This window comes from Lacerta agilis, chromosome 13 (genome assembly GCF_009819535.1).
Source record: "Lacerta agilis isolate rLacAgi1 chromosome 13, rLacAgi1.pri, whole genome shotgun sequence".
NCBI lineage: Eukaryota > Metazoa > Chordata > Lepidosauria > Squamata > Lacertidae > Lacerta > Lacerta agilis.
Genome location: NC_046324.1, coordinates 19,779,152 through 19,800,813, shown reverse-complemented (window position 1 = coordinate 19,800,813; position 21,662 = coordinate 19,779,152). Strand labels below are relative to the sequence as shown.

Genomic DNA, 21,662 nt, shown 5'->3' with positions numbered 1-21,662 from the left:
GGCATCTTCCCTGCACTGCTCCTCTCCAATGCTGTTCAATAACTATATGAAGCTGCTGGAAGTGGTCATTAGGAGATATGGGGCATGCTACATATGACTCAGGAGAGGCTCTGTCTCTTTTAAAACAGAGCCTGGATGGATGAGGGCCAACAAGACTGAAACTGAATCCTGGTGAGATGGAGGCACTGTGAATGAGCAGTTCTCAGGTCTGGGAGTTGGGTAGTTCACTGGTTCTGGACAGGGTTGCACTCCCTCTGAAGGAACAGGTACATAGTTGGGGGGAGGAGTATGCTTCCAGATCCATCCTGAAATCCATTCACAAGAAAGGGAATAAAACTCCCCCCCCCCAATTATTGCCCTATTGGTTTACTGGATGTTCCCTTCAAACTTTATGTTAGAAACCTAGCCAAGACACCTGCTTGGCTCCACAAAAACAACATCTGATATGAGGAACAAGGAGTGGGGGCGGACTTAGAGCTGGCTATAGCACTACTGACCAATGCTTCACACAGTCTCACATCATTTGCAAATATACGAATCAAAACAAATGCAACCTCTTTGCCACCTCCATTGATCCATCTAACACTTTTTACTCAGCCAACCAAAATAGATTGAGGGAGAAGTTCTCAAATGCTTGTTAAATAGACCTTTGAAAGTGCAAAGTAATTTTCAAAGGAAAGCACTTTCCTTTCCCAATGGGACATCAGCTGCCCTTCATGTGGAACTGGTTTGACAACGACGTAGGCCAAAATTGACTATCTTTGCTTGTCAAACCAGATGTCTGAATGATCAAAACAAAGAACACAAACCCAGTATGATCTCATAAATAGAAGGTGCTGGAAACTAAACAGCTTTTACCTCCAGCCAGAAATCCGCACAGTCATGGATGAGCATGACCAGCGTTCCTATGCGGACGTGATTGCTAGACCAGGAGCAGAACATCAAGGCAAGGGCAGCAAAATGGTGAACCACATGGGCTTTAAAGTCCTGTTGGGGAGAAGAATAAATAATAACTCAAACCCTCTTCTTCAAACAAGTTTAACAGAAATGTGTTTGTTACACCTGACATCATGGTCAGTGTCAGGAGTCGGCACTGATGGGCACCTCCTGAAACCCATGCACCACCAGGGGTGCCCTGCCAATCCCTTGCTGCTGCCTCGTATTCACCTGCCTTCCTTGTCTGAGCAAGCGGTGACAAAGAGAAGTAGCATTTCCATGGTTTCTCTATCAGCTCTGGGAGATGCTGCAGATTGAGCCCAAAGGGGAAGGCCAGTGAGTCAGAAGAAGCAACAGTGGCAGTGGCGAAAAGGGGACATTTAGGAAGGGAGACAACTGAGAGCATCTTGACTGTCCCCTGCCTAAACACAGAATCTGAACTCAAGAAAAGAGGGCTGGGTAGATGCACAGAAGCCAATGCCTCGGGTATGGTTGTAGAAATTAAAAAGAGGCTCTCTGATTCTGTGTTCATTCCAGAAACTCTGGCTTTTTGCAGGTGTAGCAAAGCCACATCAATATAGGGACCATTAGTACCATGTTGAAGATGGACCATATTACTTTGAAGCACCTCACTGCTACTGTCCCCATTCTGTAGCTTGTGCAGATGAGCGCTGCTTGGTTCAAGAAGAGAGCATATTTTATAGTGCAGGAGCATAGCATAAAATACTCAATTTTCAGCCACCAGATGCATATTGGAGGTGGAAGTTGATGCATCTTTCATAAAGACCTAATTGTGCAAAAATTTACACATGGGCAGTAGGTAAGGACCAGCCAGTCTATTCACAGTATGTATCAATGTCACAAGTGTTAATTCATAAGCTCATTCCATCCCATCCACATTATTCTGTACATCTTTAAAAAGCATGACATTTAAATACACATTTTATCACAAAATCTTTTCTCACATGCAGTTTATCACAATTATTCATTTCTAAACACTTTTCATCCTGACATGTGATTTTTTTTGGGGGGGGGGGCAATGTTTTGCAACATTTCTTGAGCTAATGTTGTGCTGAGACAACATTTCCCAGGAAGACCCACTGGGAGCTGTCCAGGGTCCTGATTAGCCTTTGCTTGATGAGACTCTGTTAATGGCTACTACTTCTCCAAAAGGGACGCGGGTGGCTCTGTGGTCTAGACCACTGAGCCTCTTGGGCTTGGTGATCAGAAGGTTGGCAGTTCGAATCCCTGCAATGGGGTGAGCTCCTGTTGCTCTGTCCCAGCTCCTGCCAACCTAGCAGTTCGAAAGCATGCCAATGCTGTAGATAAATAGGTACTCCTGCAACGGGAAGGTAAACAGTGTTTCTGTGCACTCTGGCACACGTCACAGTCCTCCATGCGCCAGTAGTGGTTTAGTCATACTGGTCACATGACCCAGAAAACTGTCTGTGGACAAACACCAGCTTCCTCGGCCTGAAAGTGAGATGAGCGTCGCAACCCCATAGTCGCCTTTGACTGGATTTAACTGTCCAGGGGTCCTTTTCCTTTACCTTACTTCTCCATCAATCACCAAACCCCAGCACGTTGCTGGATGCTTTCTGGCTCTTTTTCTGAGTGTATTCAGCAAGATGATTGCGGTGGGGCATAGCTTACCTGTGGCACAAGCCAACACCAATGCTTGCAAGTGACAGTATTGGAGCAAGGTTATCTAAAAGTCAGTCCTGTTCACACCTCCACCCAAGCTGCTATATTTGAAGAGAATTTTATGTTCTGAAAGAAGTTGCCTTCTTTCACGAGGGAACATCTGCAGTATTAAATTACTCTTGGGACATGGTATCAGAATGTTTTTACAGTGTTTTTAGCTGAAACTGTTTTTAGAAACTTTTTTTTTGAAAAATGAATTCTTATGGGTGTATTTGCCTCTTTAGGAAGAAGTCCCAGAAAGTATTCTGTAGGAGGAAGGGCAGAATTAAACTTACTATTAATAATAAATAGCATTATCACCCACAGTGATTATGTGGGAAAAGCCTGCCCCTTTGAGTTTTTTACTTGTTGAATTCTAGGTCCTCTTTGATACAGAGAACAACACAACCTTCAGTATGCCCTTCCCTGTCCTTCCTATAGTTTCCTTTGTGCCCATTAATTGTTGCTCGGAGCCATCTTGGCTTGGAGTCTTCTAGCATTAACATACCGATACGCAGTATGTCTCTCAAAATGCCTTTGGCGTGTGCATTTCACCCTGGTTTCTCTGAGCTGCTATCATGAGCCCTTGAACCATCGGTGTCCAGTTCTCTCCCAGCACTAAACTAAGTACAGTCGTACCTTGGTTTTCAAACAGCTTAGTTCTCAAACGTTTTGGCTCCCGAACACCACAAACCTGGAAGTGAGTGTTCTGGTTTGCGAACTATTTTTGGAAGCCAAACACCTGACGGGGCTTCTGTGGCTTCTGATTGGCTGCAGGAGCTTCCTGCAGCCAATCAGAAGCTGTACTTTGGTTTCCGAACATTTTGGGAGTCGAAAGGACTTTCATAATGGATTCCATTCGACTTCCAAGGTACGGCTGTATAGCACTTATGGAACACTGCAGTGCAACGTTTTTCTTCTCCAGTAAAAAAAGGCAGAAAATCATGATACATTTGTGGACTGTAAATAATGAACCGTTATCACAACTTGCCTTCCTTTTGGTGTCAAATCCAAGAGTAAGCAACAGGGAACTATAGAAACTCATCTGGAGGATGTAGTACCAATACTGGGATGCCAGCAAAGACTGGAAAGAGAAAGAATGCCCATTACTTCTTGAGTCAACCAAACAGTCTGGGGGAGGGGAGAAAACACTGGTAATTGGTGTTAGCACTGTGGCCAAGGAATAACAGAAGGATGCCAAAAAGAAGGGGGGCAGTTATGACCCTGGGACAGATTTTCCCTTCTTTGGGGGATGAGGCCAAGGACTTTGCATGCAGTTCAATCCCCAACACCTCCACGTAGGGTTGGGAGAGACCCCTATCTGAAATCCTAAAGAGCCAGTCAGTGTACTGAGCTAGGTCAACCAATAATCTGGCCTGGGAAAAGGCAGCTTCCTATGTGCTTATGCACTCTTCTCTTCTTGACTAGTGGGCATGCGAAACTCAACATGGGGTGGGCAAAAAAGGTTACTCTGACCCCATCGAAGCACTGTGGGGAACATCTTCAGAAAAGGGGGACAATTAGAATGCTAAGAGAAGCAGCAGAAACAGCACTCACATGGAATGGATAGTTGGCCCAAACCTGCCAAATATCATAAAGCCAGGGTTTCTAGGAGAAAACAAACCAAAACAGAATCAGGCAGATAATTACCATTATTTTCCACGTTACAGAGTGAGCGCAGCACGCTGGCTGAGCAACTGAGCTGGTTCAAATCTTACCTCTGCCACAAACCCACAAAGTGGCCTGAGGCAAGTCACTCTCACTCCCCTGCCACTTACCGCCATTTGCAATATGAGGATGGTAATTCCAGCCTACCTTACAGGGTTACTATTAGTGGGAGAGATGTCCTGCAGATTTCCAGCTTGGGGGGGGGGGAGAGAAACCCTTACACCACAATATCTGTGTTGGACTAAGAGGAGGGCAGGATAATTTCCCAGTTCCGGCTTCCTCTTAATCAAATAAAATTGCATAAATCCCCATTTATAACACTAGATTTGGGATTATAATGACAAGCAACTGCTTAGAAATGGGGAATCTAGCCCTTATTTTGCAACAAGGAAAAATTCTAGGCACACGGCAAATCTTGCTTTAAAGAAAGCAGGACCAGGCCTTAGTTTTGAAGAAGATTTTATTAAAGGTTCAATTGCTATCTCCCATTTAACTTACATCATAGAGAAATACAATTCCAGCAATACATGATGTCAAGTAGAATAGAAATCGCCAACTGCAAAAAGAAGGAGGAAAAAAGGATTTAAGAACACAGAAGTCACACATCTGGAGTAGACATAATGCTGCCCAGTTTTTGTATACATATTTTGGAGATCAAAAAGATCCCTTCTTTCCACCTCCCTCATTTCATCCTAACTCCTTCCTTCCATTTTCAAAGTTACCATATTTTTCCGTGTATAAGATGCGGACTCCAAATTAAGAAAACACCCCTCAGCACTACCCGTGTATAAGACAAAGCCCCAATTCTAAACCATTTTTGGGGGGGTAAAGAAAACAACAACCTAGTCTTATACATGGAAAAATACGGTAAATTGTGGTTAGCTTTAACATTGTTTCTGATTACTGCTAGTAGTTAGCTGAAACTGCTTCAAAATCCTACTTCTAATTATGATTGCAAAGTGCAGTTTTGATGGGCACCAGGAGTGGGGGAGAGAACTGATTCAGTTCATATTTAAAGGCAAATCTAACAAACTTGCACTTTCTGAAACAACACAAGAACCGAAACGCAGACATGCTTCAGAATTTGACACTTATATTAGGGGAAACTGTGCATATACATGCAAATAATTGTGAAAATAACATACAAAATGCATTGTGTTAGGTCAAGTGGCTTGCAAAAATTTGTATATTAGACAAAACTTCATACACGAATGTGTTTGGTTGGTGAAATGCACATTAAAATGCTGCTAAATTTAATGAGCTTTTTAAACAAACAAACAAACAAACAAACACAAATTGCTTTAGAAATGTGGAGAACTGAAGTTAAGAATGGAAATATGAGAAACTAAGACAACTTAAAATAATCAAATATCATTCCTTAATGTTTGGTGAAAAATACCAGTGCATACATTTTTTGTGTTGGCATCCATCTGCCTCGGGAAACAATGGAGGAGTGTGCCTTTGGGGGAGCAGATATAATGCTAGCTAGAATCACACAGGCCAATGAAAGGAGGTGGAAGATTTGTAATGAAGCGGAAGAAGGAAGGAGTAGGTGAATATGGTGGGTAGACTGCAGATGTGTGGCCACCCGCTAGACCACCGAGCCAACATCAAAGAAGGGAAAGCAATGCATACACGAGCAGACTGATTCTATGCATTGTTAGCGAAGTCATTTAAGGGAGAAAAAAGTCCTGGTAACACTTCACTAACCAAACTCAACTTTCTTCGTTCAGGCCTTGCACAAAGCAGGAAGACATTCAACCAAACATACTGCCCTGGGCTGGCCAAGTCAGGACAATGCATATGGAGGGCTTGCTGAGGACCTAGGGGAAGGCTCCAGCATGATTGGGGTTGCCGGTGGTGAAGATCCGGGGTGGGGGTCCCTCAACCTGCTCTCTCATCCCATCCCTCTCTGCAATGAGAGTCCTGCCTGCTTCTTCACAGGTCAGAGTCTGTCTCTGACACTTCCATAGTGCCTGCTACGCCACCCATCCCAACGCTGTCAGACACCGGGAGAAGCTCTGCCTTTGCAGAGGGTGATGTTCCACTGGGCCTGGCTGCCTCTCAGGAGGCAGAGACACCTCCCCAGGCATCTAGATCTAGGAGATACCAAAGGCGAAAGGGACAGAGGGTTCCACCAACTGGGCATGGTGAGATATTCCAGCAACACTTGCTGCATTAAGTTGTGTTGGTTCATTTCCTCTTTATAGGATAGCAAGGGCATGACAGCATCTTTTCACATCTTTTGACCTGTAGCTGTATTCAGGATTAATTGTGTGTACAGTATTGCCTGAAGTGCCTTAACCCAGCAATTTGCAATCTAAACTTTAAAGTCTTTGAGAAGAATTCTCCTTTGAGTGTTTGTTCCTCAGGAACTGGAAGCCAGGACCATACAGATGAAAACTCCCTCAGAAGTAAATAGCCTATCAGAGATGCACTACCAGTGAAGATCATGCTGCTCGGCTTAGTTGCTAAGCATCACTTCTACCCATCCCCCTCTTGGCCAGTTGACATTAACAATAGCAGAATGAACCCTTAAGTTACACACTGAATAACCTCTGCTGTTTACCTGGAAGTAAACCTCATGTTATTTAGTGGGACTTACTTCCAAAGGGTCTTTGGCAGCTAAGCTTTGGCTTTTGAAACAAAGAACTCAGTTTTGCTTAGCTATTCTGAGATCTGAGAAGAAAACTAAACAGGCAAAGTTAAAAACAAAATGGTACCCAGAATCATCTGCAAGTTTGAACCTGCTGAGATTCCGTGAAAGGCAAACAAAGTGAGGTTTAAATTGCCATTACTCCTGCACTGTGGAAATAAAGTGATGTAATACATGGAAAGCTTTGGGTGTGGGAATGGGAGGAACAGAGAACCAGATAATTTTTATTCCTAATATTCAGAATGATGAAATATTAGCTTTCCCACACTGAGTGATATAGTCTGGAGGAGAAATCCAATTCAGTTCAATTCAAATTCAAAACAATAAGTGAAATGAAACACACTCATCCATCACACTTCTCTGAATTTTGTAATGCAGTTCTCCAGAAAAGTAACGTGTACCAAAAGGGTACATTCACATGTATTTGTATATGTATATCATATACTCATATATTTGTGAAAATAATGCAAAGAGCTGCGTTTTGGTTCTCGGATTCTTTTGGAAAGTGTGAATCAGTTATGTTTGCCTTTAAATGTGAATTGAATTGAATTTCACCCCACCCCCGCATCCCCTAATTGGTACAGCCCCTACTGAAGAGTCAGGGATCTAATGTTTTGTCCTTACAGAGCCAACAAATCTGTGATTGGGCATTCTTTGCAGGATGCAGGCTCCTGTGATGGAATACTCTTCCATGCAACTATAATGGGGGTAGAGGGGGGGAGAGACAGATAAAGGTCCTCCTAGCCTCATCTTCTTCTCCCTGGCATGCTCATTTTCTACATACACAGAAGTTTTAAAAAAAAAAAACAAAGCCCCACAAACAGATGGCCATGCTGCCTGTTCTTACCAAGCTTCCTGGAATTTCTTGTGCATAGTTGGGATTTCTAGATTTCGCCGCCGCCGGAACCATTTCTCCACCAGGTGCACTGTCCAGTTACACTTTTTGGCTAATCCACGTATCTCCAACTGTAGGGAAAGTCAGTAGCACACACATGCCACAGGTTAGAGGCAAAAAGACAAAAAGAAAGGGTCTTCTCATTTCTAAGGCTGCAGTTTTCACCACTAGGAAGTAGGCGCTTCTTTCTGACATTTGACTTTCCATGTTTTTTTCGGAGGGCAGGGGCTGACTCAAACTTGTTGCAGCGAAAACAACACCTTAAGGACCCATGCATTTATTGTGGCATAAGATTTCATGGCCATTCAAGCACTGGATGGAGTGGGCTAAAGTGCTCATGGAATATAATGTGTTAAGTCTTTCAAGGTGTCACAAGACTCTTTGTTTATGCTTTGTTTTCTTTACTATCCACATTATGGTTGTAGGATCCTAAGAGTTCTTCCTTATTCAGAGCTTGGTTTAAACTACTAATGTGGGAAAGGCTCTGTTATTTCATTGGTAGATTCTAGAGGTAGATTTGTATTCTCATTGTGTATTTTTCTGTTGTGGACTGCCCTGGGATCTTTGAATGAGGGGCGGTCAGGGCTTTTTTTCCTTTAAAAATGTTTAGAGGTACTCTCATTTCCTTACTCATATTGAAATACTGCCCCTCAATGAGGCCAAACTTAGATTCACAAAATGTTTAGAGGCATGCTTACCCCTGCGTCCCCCCCAGAAAAAAAACACTGGGGGTGGTATACAAATTTAATTAACAACAATAATAGATTAACCAGCAGAATGGCTAATCTGAAACTTACCTCAGTGGGACTTCCATATAATTGTGTACAGGATGTCAGCCTAAATTGATCCATTTTGAGATATACCACACTTGTTTATAGGACTGGTTTACAATCTGCTTTGGGTAAATGGGCACCCCCCCTCACCTGTCTCTATTTACTATCCTGCCACCCAACTTTTTGCCTCCCCTTTCTTACTCTAATGCATGTGCTGCTGCTATGTTATGGTGCTTGCTCTCTAACCATTTCTAAAATCATTGTCTTCTCTATTTCTGATTGAAGTCTTCCCATGCTTGTGGGGAAAGTGTGTTTGGCATTTGAGAGAAAGAGCCTTTTCAGTAGTGCCCCCCTCCCGGGATGTATGAAGGCACTATTTTCTGTTCTTCCCTCTGTTCACTGCATGCAGCACTGCTTCCGTTCTGCTGCAGTTTGTCTTTTGACAGAAGCTACGCTAATGGTCTCACTGCCTGCTGTGGTGAAATTACATGATCTATGTAAATCACACTGTTTCCCCAGAGAGGTCCTCCTGGGACCTATCTTAACATCTCTTTATCATCAGGCAGAGACCTTTCTACTTCCTCAGTCTTTTAAAGATCTTTTAAAAAAATGAAATTGGCGTATCCCTTCAGGACATCGTGTTGGCCACCCCTGAAGGAAGGAAAAAGCAGGATACAAATGAGTGGAACTCAGGGTTTCCAGATCAAGGAACGGTTGAAGGAGCTGGGTATGTTTGCCTAGAAAAGAGGAGACTGAGAGGAAATATGATAGGCGTCTTCAAATATATTAAGGTCTGTCATATGGAAGAGGGAGCATACTTGTTTTCTCCTGCTCTGGAAGGTAGGACATGAACCAATGGCTTCAAATTACAAGAACATTCGGAAAAACAGCTCTTCTGACAGTAAGAGCTGTTTGGCAGTGGAACAGACTCCCACGAGAGGTGGCGGAGTCTCCTTCCTTGAAGGTTTTTAAACAGAGGTTGGGTGGCCATCTGTCATGGATGCTTTAGCTGAGATTCCAGCATTGCAGGGGGTTGGACTAGATGACCCTTGGCGTCTCTTCCAACACTATAATTCTTTGATTCAGTCTTGCCTCACATGTGCCTTGACTTCCTGGATGCTGCTGTTTTCTCCCTGAACTGTGAGAAACAGTCCCTTGAAGGATCAGAGCATGGGGAGAGTGTGGGGGTCATTTTTTGGTTTCTAATTTGTTAAGAGTTGAAAAACCAGCCTTTGCCCAAGGACTCAGGCTGGGCGGCAGCAGGAGTAAAAGAGGAGTGGGGGGAAGTGGCGAGGATCAAAGGTGGCTGCAACTCCTCCAAAGTCTACAGGGCAAATCAGGAGTGCCTCAGAGTCCACTTGCATCAAGCATTTTGAAGTCTTCCTTTCCTTCCTTCCTTTGATTAGTTAAACCGGCACCAGCGGGAATGTGTGTTACTCGAACTGGCTGCATGGATGTATAACATTTTCAAATTTTTGGTGTTTTGCTAGATTTTACTGCATTTTGTACTGTGGTGGGAATTGTAAACTGAATAGGATTTTCATTATTAAGTTAATGATTTGGGGTCTAAAACGCAGGATAAAAATGTAACATAGGTGTATTTATGAGTGCCACTTGGAATTTCCAATACTGGTCTAGCTAGGGGGATATATACGGCAAGTTTTAGAAAGCCATATGCATTCAGAACTAGGGAGAATTTCAACAGAAATGGAGGGTGGAAATTGATGATGTCTGCTTATTTGTCCCATGTCCAGAAGAGAAATCAATCTGTTGTTGTTGCTTTCAGTCCACAAATTATACATCATTATGTCCCCCCCCCCCATTTGCATTGCATCTTCTTTGCAATGAAATACTTGGGATGGAATAACGTAATGACCGTGTAACTTGCATGATTTATGTACCTAACTGCATAAATTGCTATGTCAAAAAGACAGCAAAATGAAGAATGTAGCTTTCAGTGGAAGAGGAACTGCAGCAGAATGGAAGCAGTGCTGCATGCGACAGATGCAGGGTGGAATGAAAAACAATGCCTTCTTATACCTCCAATGCAGACAAGCACAGACGATGGTTTTGAGAACAGGCATCTACTAAAGATACAGCCTTTTAAAGAAGCCTTCACCTGTGATGGTCTTTTTGTGCACGTCTTGAAAAAAGTTTCCAACGTGGGATTCTTCTGGGGCCGGACACGCTTCATACTCTTTATGCCCATGAGATTTGCTAGAGGAGCAGCAATGCACCTGGAAAGACGGAAAAAGGAACCCTTTTTAAAGGGAGAAAGAAATAGCAATGATTCTAATATTCAGTGGAAACTGTGCTATCCCATGATGGGTTTGCTTTTACTGCAACACTGAGAAATGATACCTGTGTCTATGGAAAGGTTTTTGCATGGAAAATCAGCCACTCTTTTAGCTGGGGAAAAAGGACTGTGTTGCACTTCGGAATAAAGTGGTACCTTGGTTCTCAAATGCCTTGGCACTCAAATGCCTTGGTTCCCAAACAGCGAAAACCCGGAAGTCAGTGTTCCAGTTTTCGAACGTTTTTCGGAAGCTGAATGTCCAATGCGGCTGTCGGCTATTGTTTCCAGGGCATCTGCACCACTCAGAAGCTGCGCCTTGGTTTTTGAACATTTCGGAAGTCAAACGGATTAAGTCTGGCGCTTTTTTTTGCTATTTATTTTGCATTTTGTTTTTTGTTTTGGGGGCTTTTTTGGTTAATTTGCTTTTGTGACTGTGTGGAACCCAATTCAGCTCCTGACTGATTGATTGTGTGACTGCGGAAACGGATACAAGCCCCCCATCCAAACAATGACTATCATCAGTGAAGGTAAGAAAAATATTTAATTTCAATTTTTATCATCTACAATACTGTCTTATTTATTTTAGAGTACAGTGCATTGATTATTACTTTCATTTTAGGAATCAATGGTCTCGTTAGATAGTAAAATTCATGTTAAATTGCTGTTTGGGTGTTGTTTTTAAAAGTCTGGAACAGATTAATCTGTTTTGCATTACTTTCTATGGGAAAGCGTGCCTTGGTTTTGGAACGGACTTCTGGAACGAATTAAGTTTGAGAACCAAGGTACCACTGTACTGCTGGATAAGAAAAGAGCTAACAGGAGGGGTGGAGCCACTACGCTGGCTTTGCAGAAGGTGGATTGCTATTGCTTACCAGGAGGGAAATAGGTGAGGTGGTGCAGAAGTCAGAACAGTGCAAAGTTTAAGGACCGCCCAGATTGGCTCTGCTCGTGGATTTGCCTCTCTGCCACCTCATCCCTCCCTGCTCATAAGCAGCAGCAACGCACCTGCCAAGAAGTTAGCATAGCAGTTCCACACCTACCAGACAAACTGCTTCTGGTATAGCCATATATATAATTGCTCCCATCTCTTTCCAGCTGTCAATTTCTCCAGAGAAGGATACCTGGAGTGCGGCCAAGAGATGTTGCTTCAGCAATGCGGCAGCTCAGACTGATGGCCTGGGTAGGAGAACTGGAGGCTGTACCCCTTTCCTGGCTTTCAGCCAAGCCCTGATCTGGGCAGGTGCTTCCATGTACTTCCCCCTCCTCCCAAGAAGTAAAAGTTGAAATTTCATATTCTTCATTCATTTTTCTTGGAATACTTGTAAATATTTTATGACATGACAGTGCAATAGCAAAAGACTTCATTTCCATTGCTGAAACTTAAATAAAATGAATAAATAAATAAAGTAGTGAGGTCAGCCTTAGCTGGGGTAATCCAGAAGGATGGGAGAGGTATAAATTATTATTGTTATTGTTATTATAATCATCATCATATCTGCCATTGATTCCTATCTTGGTGCATATTACTGTGAATTAATGCATGTAACATTTGTTTTATGGTATTTTATCCCTCAATTTATTTCTTTACATATTCCTTCATCTTTGTCTTTCAACACCACCTTATCTTTAATAATAACTAGTGGTTTAAACCCGTTAAAATAACGGGCGCTAGAACATTTCTGACACAAAACCCAAGGTCCTGAAGTACAGGGAGCAGGGCAAACCATGCACTCCCTACATGGCGTTAAGATTCCTGAGGGAGAAATGACGGTGTGTTTCCTTTTATTGTTCCTGTCCTAAACATACTTACTGCACGAAGCATGGCTTGCTGCCTCCTCCTCCTCCCCTCACTTTCCGCGCGTGCGCGCGATGCTCTCCACATGCCTGTCACTCGCCCAGAAATAACACACTGCCTCAGACACCCACGGCCGACACCGAGCTCGAGCTCAGCAGAACCCCGCCTTAATCCCGCCCCTCCGGTCTGGGCTGCCTGGCGGGCTAGGCCTGCGCTTGCTGCTGAGGGAATGGAGTTAAGGGCTGGGAGCAGCCATGATGGTAGGTTCCTGCGGAGCTCCCACCGCCGTTGTGGTGAGGTCTTCTGGCCGGGGGAAGGGGAGGCCGAGGGAGAGCGGCGACAGGAGGGGGCTTTTTTTCCCTGGAGTGGTGTGGGGCTGGGGGACGGTAGAACAGGTTTCCTTCCGGATGTGTGGGGCTCCCAGCCCCTTTCGGAGTGTGGGGTGGTGGGTGGGGAAGCGAGGGGGGTGAGGCAGCGGCATCATCTCCCGGGAGGCTTCGCCCCCCCCCCCGGTTCTCCTCCTCCTTCTGCCCAGCGGCGAGAGTGGCAGCGTGGCCTCCCTTCTCGGCCTCCCTTCAGCCTCTGGAGCGCCAGCGTTCCATTTCAACCGCCGCTTCAACTGCCGCCGCTGCTCCCGGCCAGATCTCTCTGCTCCAATCCCTGTGTCCGTGGGGCACATGCTCAGTAGCGCAAACCCAGAGACACAGGGACTGGATACAGAGACACTTGCGTTTTATATATATAGATAATAATAATAATAATAATAATAATAATAATAATAATAATAATAATTGCAGTAACCTGTTCTAGGTTGGGCCCACACCTCAGTTTTAGATCCTGAGCCGATCCATGGGAGGCATGTGATCTAAAATATAAGCTCCTCACCTTAATGCTACAAAAATCTATTCAGCTAGAAACAGAATAGAAAAAAGCAGCAAGGTACTTACTCCAAGAGGCTTCAAAACCAAACAAGAAACAATTCTAAGGAAGCTACACACAGCTTCGTAACATTACAGCTATGTGCGGCCAATCTGAAGTAATATTCCCATTGCCTTAGCATTCTTGGAGCTTTGGAAAAGCAATAGATAAAAGTAGAAGAGAAATAGATACCTTTCAACGAAGAACCTAATAGCCAAAATCCCAAATGTATATGGAATTGTGACCAATAACTGGCGTGGTTTCGGAAAGACGTATCCATTCTGATCTTCAAAGTTCGCCCAGCTACAGTTGGCAGGCATCCAGATGTTCTCCCACCAAAACCAGCTATTCACGAATTTTATTATGTGTGCCATTCTGAGTGGAAGGAAAAGGGGGGCAAATTAGTCCGTGCTAGTCTATTAACAAACACGCACACCGAGACTGCGACCGCTTTGTAACATTTAGACATGAACACAACAAGATCTTCTGCAACTGTATGCCAACTAAACAATGCAAATCAATTTACCGGTACAAGTACCGGTATATACACATCTAAGTATCAGTAGTGGAAGTTGTGGCGAGGTGACAACTTTCACCTGGGAGGAGGAAATGGGTGAGGCAGTGAGAAGCAGGAGAGGCGCAAATGCAGTGGTAGAAACACCAGGCTGGGTCTGCTGGTGTGGCCTTGCCCCTCCTTGCTAAATAGCAGTGACTCACCTGCCGGGAAATCAGATGAGCACCTCTGCCCTATCATGTTGTCCTCTCCTGCTAAGGGTATTTCTCTACATCAAGTACAAGGATAATTTCTCTAACCCTTGAGGCTGTGTGTCACATAACGTGTGCATGCAGGTTCTCCATGTGAGTTCTCAATATTTCCTTGCTTGTGATTTATTTTTTAACATCCTGATGAAAACCATCAGTATTTTAATGCGAATTTCTCCTAATATATTTGTCTTCAGGCAATTTTGCCCAGTATATACATTTTTGCAAAGCAATTTTCCCCTAGTGTAGTGCATTCTAGGGTATTGCTGTTGTTCAGTCGTTCAGTCGTGTCCGACTCTTCGTGACCCCATGGACCAGAGCACGCCAGGCACGCCTATCCTTCATTGCCTCTCGCAGTTTGGCCAAACTCATGTTAGTAGCTTCGAGAACACTGTCCAACCATCTCATCCTCTGTCGTCCCCTTCTCCTTGTGCCCTCCATCTTTCCCAACATCAGGGTCTTTTCTAGGGAGTCTTCTCTTCTCATGAGGTGGCCAAAGTACTGGAGCCTCAACTTCAGGATCTGTCCTTCTAGTGAGCACTCAGGGTTGATTTCTTTGAGAATGGATAGGTTTGATCTTCTTGCAGTCCATGGGACTCTCAAGAGTCTCCTCCAGCACCATAATTCAAAAGCATCAATTCTTTGGCGATCAGCCTTCTTTATGGTCCAGCTCTCACTTCCGTACATTACTACTGGGAAAACCATAGCTTTAACTATACGGACCTTTGTCGGCAAGGAGATGTCTTTGCTTTTTAAGATGCTGTCTAGGTTTGTCATTGCTTTTCTCCTAAGAAGCAGGCGTCTTCTAATTTCGTGACTGCTGTCACCATCTGCAGTGATCATGGAACCCAAGAAAGTGAAATCTCTCACTGCCTCCATTTCTTCCCCTTCTATTTGCCAGGAGGTGATGGGACCAATGGCCATGATCTTAGTTTTTTTGATGTTGAGCTTCAGACCATATTTTGCGCTCTCCTCTTTCACCCTCATTAAAAGGTTCTTTAATTCCTCCTCACTTTCTGCCATCAAGGTAGTATCATCAGCATATCTGAGGTTGTTGATATTTTTTTCGGCAATCTTAATTCCAGTTTGGGATTCATCCAGTCCAGCCTTTCGCATGATGAATTCTGCATATAAGTTAAATAAGCAGGGGGGCAATATACAGCCTTGTCGTACTCCTTTCTCAATTTCGAACCAATCAGTTGTTCCATATCCAGTTCTAACTGTAGCTTCTTGTCCCACATAGAGATTTCTCAGGAGACAAATGAGGTGATCCGGCACTCCCATTTCTTTAAGAACTTGCCATAGTTTGCTGTGGTCGACACAGTCAAATGCTTTTGCGTAGTCAATGAAGCAGAAGTAGATGTTTTTCTGGAATTCTCTAGCTTTCACCATAATCCAGCGCATGTTTGCAATTTGGTCTCTGGTTCCTCTGCCCCTTCGAAATCCAGCTTGCACTTCTGGGAGTTCTCGGTCCACATACTGCTTAAGCCTGCCTTGTAGAATTTTAAGCATAACCTTGCTAGCATGTGAAATGAGTGCATTTGTGCGGTAGTTGGAGCATTCTTTGGCACTGCCCTTCTTTGGGATTATTATTTTCACTAATATATGTATTTTTATGCACACTTTTTGCAAATATGTGCATTTTTTGTATTTGCTGCTTGCATTGCAAAATTTGGAGACAGGCTCATTTCAAAGATGGCTAATGTTTCGGTTCATATATTGTTTCAGAATGCACAAATTAGGTAGGTTCACCTTTAAATGCAAACTGAATCAAATTTCTCTCACATTCCTGTGCGTGTCCTCAACTGCAGACATAAGTGGGACTCCAGCATTAGCACTAACTCACACATGACAAAGAATACTTCTAATGTACCAAGTGAAGCGATACTTGCTTATCTGAATTACATCTATACATATGCCTGAATACCTCTTGTCAAAATGTGGGAAAGCACCGATAGAAAGTCCTGATAGAAACAACTTTTTTTGCATAAGCTAGGGCAAGAAATTATTCTGCTGGTTAAATTAACAGCGTTGTTAAGATGGGTGTGTGCACTGCTAAGGTGCAACAGAATGGATGCTGGACTTGATGTGCCTTTGGCCTGGTCCAGCAGGCTCATCTGGTGTTCTTATAGGGGCTGAATGCGGCCCTTGAGCCCTCTCTGTCTGGCCCTGAGTCAGTCCCCAGACCTTGATCCCTGCCACTAGGCCACATGTTTCACTGCCTCTGCTATGCAGCCTCAAGTGCTTTTGCCTGGCTGGAATGTGTCACTGGAGTGTGATAATGCTTCATGCTTGTGTCTCAGGGGCAGGTTTGGGATGGGAGTTGCTGTCTGTGAAGAGGAAGAAGAGGAGGACAGGGTGGAGGATTCTGTAGGCAGGGAGATGCCTGAGAGAGAGAGAGGGTGGGACCCTCACCCTTTGTATTTAGGGACTTTTTGTGTTTGTATACAGGTAGATTCCTATGCAAAGCAGCCAGTATTTCAAACATTTGAAACATTTTTAAATATCTATACCTTATATCTATATGGTAAAACTAAAGGCATACCAAACAACTTTAAGAGTGCCATGCATCAATGCCTTATAAAAAACCAAAAAAAAACAACCGCAATTGTTGTATGAAGAAATGCTTTGTATCCCCAACTTACAGCCTAGAGCAAATTTTTATTACTGAACTATAAACCAGAGCTGGCTGAACTTTATAATGGGGACTTCTGAAAGGCACTCATTCACAGTGAGCAGATGCCATGATAATGAAGCCAGCCTTTTAAAGAGGCTGTTTAGACATAGGCTTTAAGATAAAGGGTCTTTAAGCATGCCAGTCACAACCGATGGTGTGCTTGTGTGTGTGTGTGTGTGTGTGTGTGTGTGTGTGTGTGAGAGAGAGAGAGAGAGAGAGAGAGAGAGAGAGAGAGAGAGAATGACTTAACAAAAAATTTATATCAGTAATAGTAAACTCCCACAGAAAACAAAGGCGGGTCTGACAGAAGTCAGAACACAATATGAAAAGGAGGCCTTTGGGGGGTAATTCTGTTACATTTGAAAGTACCCTGAAATATCTGAAAACTGACACAATGCCAGCCATTGTGGCAGGCGAAAAGCTAGGCCACCCACTGCCTGGGGACAGAAGAGAGATTTTACCCCTCCCCCAGCTTCCCCATCCCATTCTACGACAGCACCCCCAAATTTACTTGACCCCACAGATCTTGATAGGAACCAAGGAGAATGGAGTCAGTCCCATTTTGCATAGCCCCTCCCCATTTAATCTGCATATCACTATCTAGGTTCTGATAGTGGAAGTAGCCATCATGACTCATAGCCAGTGACAGCCTTACCCTCCATGAATTAATCAAGTGCAGTAGCAGCTGGTGCCCTTTGTGCCTGGCAGGGCAGAAAGCAGGGAGCCCAACAGTAGGGGGCGCCAGAGCCAATGACAGGCAGAGGCAACAATTTTTTTTTCTTTTTGACCCATCTGGTTGTAAGTAACAAGGCAAGTAGGGGGCTGCCAGGCAGCTAACAGAGGTTGGTGGGGCAGAGCTTCATTTGCCCACATAAATTGGGTCTCCACCGGCCAAGTGTTGAATGAACATAGTGCAATGTGCGCACATAAAAAGTTCTACACTCTCCAAAGTGCGGGGAAACAACTGAAATTACATATGCAGCTAATTTTGCTTCATAAAATTTACACGCCATTTGATTGTAAAAATAAACTTCAAAGTGGTTTACAAAAACAACAATAAGATCATCACTAAGAAAAATGAACAACGATTATTTAGGACATTAAAAAAGTTAAATAGACTTAAAAACAGATTAAGACTCACATCAACGTTCTAAAGGCTTGCCTAAACAAAGATGTTTTTAGCAGATATCATTAAGAGTACAGTGAAATCACCTGCCTGATATCAAATTTCAGGAAGTTCCAAAGGGTAGATGCTGCCACACTAAAATATCAGGTTCTTACAAATTTGGAATGGGTCTAATGTGGCTTCTGTAATAGTGTCAGTTCTGCCGACTGAAGCTGATGAGTGGGCACATTTGGGGTAAGGTGATCATGATAGGATTCCCTTTTCTGGAGGCAAACACACACACAATGTAACATGGAAGATGGAGCAAGCTTGTTTTCTCCAGCTCTGGAGGGTACATCTCAAACCAATGGATTCAAGCCACAAGAAAGGAGATTCCAACTAAACATCAGGAAGAACTTTCTTACAGTAAGAGCTGTTTGACAGTGGAACAGGCTCCCCTGGGATGTTGTGGACTCTCCTTCCTTGGAGGTTTTTAAGCAGAGGTTGGATGGCCATCTGTCATGGATGCTTTAGTTGAGATTGCTGAATTGCAGGGGGTTGGACTAGTCACTAGATGACCCTCGGTATCCCTTCCAAGTCTATATTTCTTTGATTCTATTGCAGGGAATGTAGAAGGATCATGCTTATATTGAGCCTACCAGCATTCAAACATCACAGAGCTTTGCAGCTTTCAGAAGGGCAAACTGACAAGAAACCATTGCAGGCTAAATGATGCAAAAAGAGAGCATCTGCACAACTGAAGTTGCAGAAACCAGCTTTTCTGGCTGCCAAAGTACCACAGAGCCCTGACTGCAGGCAGAGCACCAGGTGGCTCTGCAACTTGTTCTCCAATAACCCAGAAATGAAAGGAGTACAGCAGGCTAGACTCGTCCTTCTGGCTAGGTAAAAGGATGCTGAGGCAGTTACATCAGAACAAGTAACGCTGTACAACAGTGCATTGCCACACTTCTCAGCGGTTTAACAGGACTTTGGGCACTTTTAACAAACAAGCAGCTGATCCATAAGGCAGCCTTATCACAAAACAAAAGGGTAGCATACTGTCAGGAGCTGGAAACTTCAGCCTTGTATATGGCTGCCCTGAGTGGTGAGTGATCAGAACTGCAGTTTGGAATAATACCCATGCTGTGGGCTCTGGCTAGGGTTGCCATATTTCAAACAGTGAAAATCCGGACACAAAAGTGGTTGAGCTTTCTTTCTTTCTTTTTTGCCAAAGTTGTCAAATTCGTAAAAACGAAACAAAAAAAGTCCCCCCCCCCAATTTTTTTTAGCAATTTCCGCACATCTGGCAGTGATGGCCACCGACTTGGATGTCTTTAAAAGAGGAATTGTGCAGCAATAAGACTGCTACCACATTGGCAAAGCTAAGCACGTTCCAGCATGTTTTCAAATTGGATGGGGGACCGCATGTTGAGATTCCTGCACTGCAGGGGGTTAGACTAGATGACTCCTTACAACTTTATAATTCTATGATTCTACCTCTACCGTTAGGGGCATTAAGTCTCTGAAGACTAATTGCTGGAAACTGCAGGAGGGGAGGGTGCTCGGGTGCTCAGGTCTTGCTTACAGCCTTCTTACAAGCATCTGGTTGGCAACTGTGAGTGGTAAAAGGTAAAGGTAAAGGACCCCTTGACGGTTAAGTCCAGTGAAAGGCGACTATGGAGTTGCAGCGCTCATCTCGCTAAGGGAGAAAAGGCTAAGGGAGTAAACCCTACACTAATCTGTGGTGGAGTCTCCAAGATGGTTGGATGGCACCTTGTATACCTCATTCTGGCAATTCCTGCAGCCAAGCTGCTGCCAAACGTATTCTCTGTTTTCCATTGGCCACATCAGAGAGGCCAAGAGGGAGGTCTATACACACTCCCCAGGCTTGCGTCAGGGGAGGTCACTTCGATGCTACTAACACAGCATTTGACTTCACCTACGAGGTGCATTCCATAGTCTCTTGAGACAGATGGATGCCAACAACAACTCATTAGCACGAGCAATTAGCATGTGGAGAGTTAAATTAACCTACATCAATTATTGGGATTTTATGCAGCCGATGCTGCACTAGTGTGATTAGTATAAATCACATGAGATGTTTGAGAAGAGTGTGGGAAAGAAAGAGTGTCTTATCTCTTCCGTCTGAGCATGTTATTGAACTGTACTTTCACTTTTGCAGTATGCAACAGTTGTTCTGCCAGAGCTTGGAGAACACAGACGTGATAATGAATTGTCTGTATAGAATGTAAATAAAACGTAGTGCCTTATTGGGTTGCCCCAGCACTCTGGTCAGATTCCAACATATATAAAAACATAATAAAACATTAAACATAAATAAAAAAAAACTTCCCTATAAAGGATTGCCTTCAGACAGCTTGGGGGTTGGATAACACCATACCCTCCAAACATTTCTCCAATGAAAATAGGGACATCCTAAGGAAAAGCTGGATGTTCTGGGATCAAATCAGAAACCAAGGCAGCTTCTCTACATCAGGGACGTCCCTGGAAAATAGGGATACTTGGAGGGTCTGCTATCATTACACTGACACTGGAAAGATGGGGAAGGGTGTGTTGCAGGAGTGGGAATAGACTAACCAAGAAATAATCAAATGGATGCATTCCAAGACATACAGCCCTGTGTATGTTTGGTCAGAAAAGAATTCCACCGTGTTCAAAGGGGCTACCCACACGGTTGCAGCCTTAGAACCTGATGTCATGTTATACTCATTGTGCGAAAAGACAGACTTTAACTCAAGAGAATTCTGAGGAGCCCCTGAGAAACAGCAGATAAGAGCAACACATATTTAGGCTCAGTTTGCAGTAACGCCCAGCCAGAGCATGGCCTAAGTGTGAATGCGCAAGCATGCAAGGACATCACGGCCTCTGGTCCTGCTGCTGCTGCTGCCAGCTGTCATAGAATTGTAGAGTTGGAAGGGACCCTGAGGATCATCTAGTCCAACTCCCAGCAATGCTGGAATATGCGGCTGTCCCATGTGGGGATTGAACCTGGAACCTTGGCATTATCAGCATCATGCTCCAACCAACTGAGCTATGCATGCTTTGTTTAATATGCCTCCTGGACCCAGTTCGTGTTTTGTCTCCTCCAAACAAACCACAGAGCAGTAAACTCAAGAATGAATCTTGGTTAGTTTTTCCAAACCAAAGTGATATTGTCAAAGTGAATGTGTGAGTAAACCCTAGACAGGACAGGACAGGACAGTGCACAGAAGGATGTTATTATTGCAGTGGTGCCATTTCGGTGTATTTTGGCATAAAAAATAGTGTGAGAGGAGCCATCTTGGTCATAGCTGTTTATGCACAGTGAACAAATTTAACAGAGCAAAAGCCATAACAAAAGTACTGACAAGACATGTACACAGCTACTATACTGCTCAGCTGGGACATCCTGGAATTACAGAAGCCATCCCGGCTTCTGAATGAATCCTGGAATGTCCTGCCTTTTGGTTTGGCGTTCTGGCGGGAGTCAGCTTGTTT

The 21,662-nt window shown here is 43.9% G+C and overlaps 1 protein-coding gene across 1 annotated transcript in view; it reads right to left on the bottom strand.

The window, feature by feature from the left end:
- The window catches only part of LOC117056462 (protein Lines homolog 1-like), an 89,382-nt gene that overhangs the window by 20,573 nt on the left and 47,147 nt on the right, over positions 1 to 21,662 (bottom strand). Inside the window, exons 7-13 of the mRNA XM_033166848.1 lie at positions 13,813 to 13,995; positions 10,731 to 10,848; positions 7,791 to 7,909; positions 4,786 to 4,843; positions 4,177 to 4,227; positions 3,611 to 3,703; positions 859 to 987 (exon numbers count right to left, since the gene is read on the bottom strand). Coding sequence (XP_033022739.1) covers positions 859 to 987; positions 3,611 to 3,703; positions 4,177 to 4,227; positions 4,786 to 4,843; positions 7,791 to 7,909; positions 10,731 to 10,848; positions 13,813 to 13,995 — 751 coding nt within the window. The remainder of the gene's footprint in view (positions 1 to 858; positions 988 to 3,610; positions 3,704 to 4,176; positions 4,228 to 4,785; positions 4,844 to 7,790; positions 7,910 to 10,730; positions 10,849 to 13,812; positions 13,996 to 21,662) is intronic.